We start from the raw sequence: 1,588 nt of genomic DNA, 5'->3' as shown, positions 1-1,588 counted from the left end.
CCCCCCCCCGCAGGTCGGTCAACTTCATCGGCCGCCTGGCGCGCGAGGTCATGTACCTCACCGACCCCATGCGAGCGATCTACGTCCCGATGACCGCCTCGTGGTATGACCGGAACTCCAAGGAGTACGTCAGCCCCGCGGGCCACCGGGCACCGCCATTCGTGCTCTTTCCCCTCGGGTCCCCACTCACCCCCTCGTCCCCTCTGGCCGCGCCACCCCGCAGCGAGGTCTTCTCGCTGCGCTCTTTCAACCTGCTGATCGACGCCATCGGGTCGCACGGCGTGACCGGCCTCAGCCGGCTGTACGGCTTCATGAGCGTGCGCGCGCTGCAGTCCTTCATGTCGGGGCTCGGCCAGCTGAACAAGCAGGATGCCCGCGCGGTGGCCAGCCTGAACGACACCTCCAAGCAGCTGGAGCCGCTGACGCGCGTGGTGGCCACCTCGCAGCGGCCACTGCGCTTCTATGCCGGGGCCGTGTCGGCCGCAAGCAAGGCCATTGCCCTGGTGGGCGAGGTGGTCACCTCCCTGGGGCACCTGCAGATCCTGCGCCGGCAGCTGGCGCGCGAGCTCTCGGTCCAGGCCCGGCTGGAGGCCACGTCCCTGAATGATGTCCGCCACACGCTGGACGCCTCGACCATGACCGCCGTGCGCCGGCACTACCAGCTGATGCAGGCGTCCTCCCAGACGGACGTCCTGCACCCGTACCCGGGGAATGACGACCATGCGTTGCTCTTCGAGCTGGCCGAGTTCGCCGAGGCGTCCGGCGCGGCCGACCCGCTGGCCAAGATCCTGACGCAGACCGTGCCGCTGGTGCGTGTGCCCGTGTGGCGCCTTGGGGCTCCCCCCCTCCCGCCGGCCCGATCGGCATCCCTCTCGATGGGGGAAGGGGGAGGGCCCGAAGGCAGGCCGCGAGGGCGGCACGCGCCCCCGCTCCCCCCGCCGCCCCATCAGCCCGCCCTGGTGCTAACCCCTCCGTGTCGCCGGCCGCCCGCGCCCCTGTCCGGGCTCCCCCACCACCGCACAGCCCCTGCTGCCTTTCCTGATTTTCCTCTACGTGCTGAGCCAAATGCAGCGCCTGACCTTCGACCCGGTGTCCGGCAGCCTGCTGGGCAAGGGTCGCAACTCGCCCGACGGCTCGGCCATCATCGTCGGTGTCATGACTCTGGTACGTCCGGCCCCGGGGCTGCCCAGCTCGCTCGCACCTCTTGCCGCCGTAGCCCCTCCCCCCCCCCCCCCCTGGGTCCTCGCCTCGGCCGTCGGCGCCAACTGACTCGCCGGTCCTCCCGCGTGCGCCTGCAGCTTCGCCAGTTCCACTCGGAGACGACGCTCATCTTCCTGGCCTACGTGGGCCAGTACATCCGGACCGTTTTCAACCTGGTGGCCAATGCCACGCCCGAGGAGCAGTCCTTCGGGTCCTGCCCCCCCGAGGTCCCGCTGCTGATGGAGTTCACCCGCCAGTTCGCCCAGTGGGCCTCCATCTCGGACAAGACCTTCCGCACGTACATCCCGGACCATGTGGCGCACTGTTTCCGCCCTTGAAAGGCCGGTCGAGAGCGGGGACCGGCCCATTGCGGCTGTCCCCCCCCCCC

The 1,588-nt window shown here is 70.5% G+C and overlaps 1 protein-coding gene across 1 annotated transcript in view; it reads left to right on the top strand.

Annotated features, from left to right (window-relative positions):
* Positions 1-1,588, top strand: part of H696_05819 (hypothetical protein) — a gene marked incomplete at both ends in the record, with an annotated part of 9,948 nt that overhangs the window by 3,628 nt on the left and 4,732 nt on the right. The window contains 4 exons of the mRNA XM_009499620.1: positions 76-124; positions 224-809; positions 1,024-1,164; positions 1,299-1,524. Coding sequence (XP_009497895.1) covers positions 76-124; positions 224-809; positions 1,024-1,164; positions 1,299-1,524 — 1,002 coding nt within the window. The remainder of the gene's footprint in view (positions 1-75; positions 125-223; positions 810-1,023; positions 1,165-1,298; positions 1,525-1,588) is intronic.

The sequence above is a fragment of the Fonticula alba genome (assembly GCF_000388065.1).
Source record: "Fonticula alba strain ATCC 38817 unplaced genomic scaffold supercont2.14, whole genome shotgun sequence".
Taxonomy (NCBI): Eukaryota; order Rotosphaerida; family Fonticulaceae; genus Fonticula; species Fonticula alba.
The sequence above is the reverse complement of the archived record's forward strand: the minus strand, read 5'-3'. Positions and strand labels throughout refer to the sequence as shown.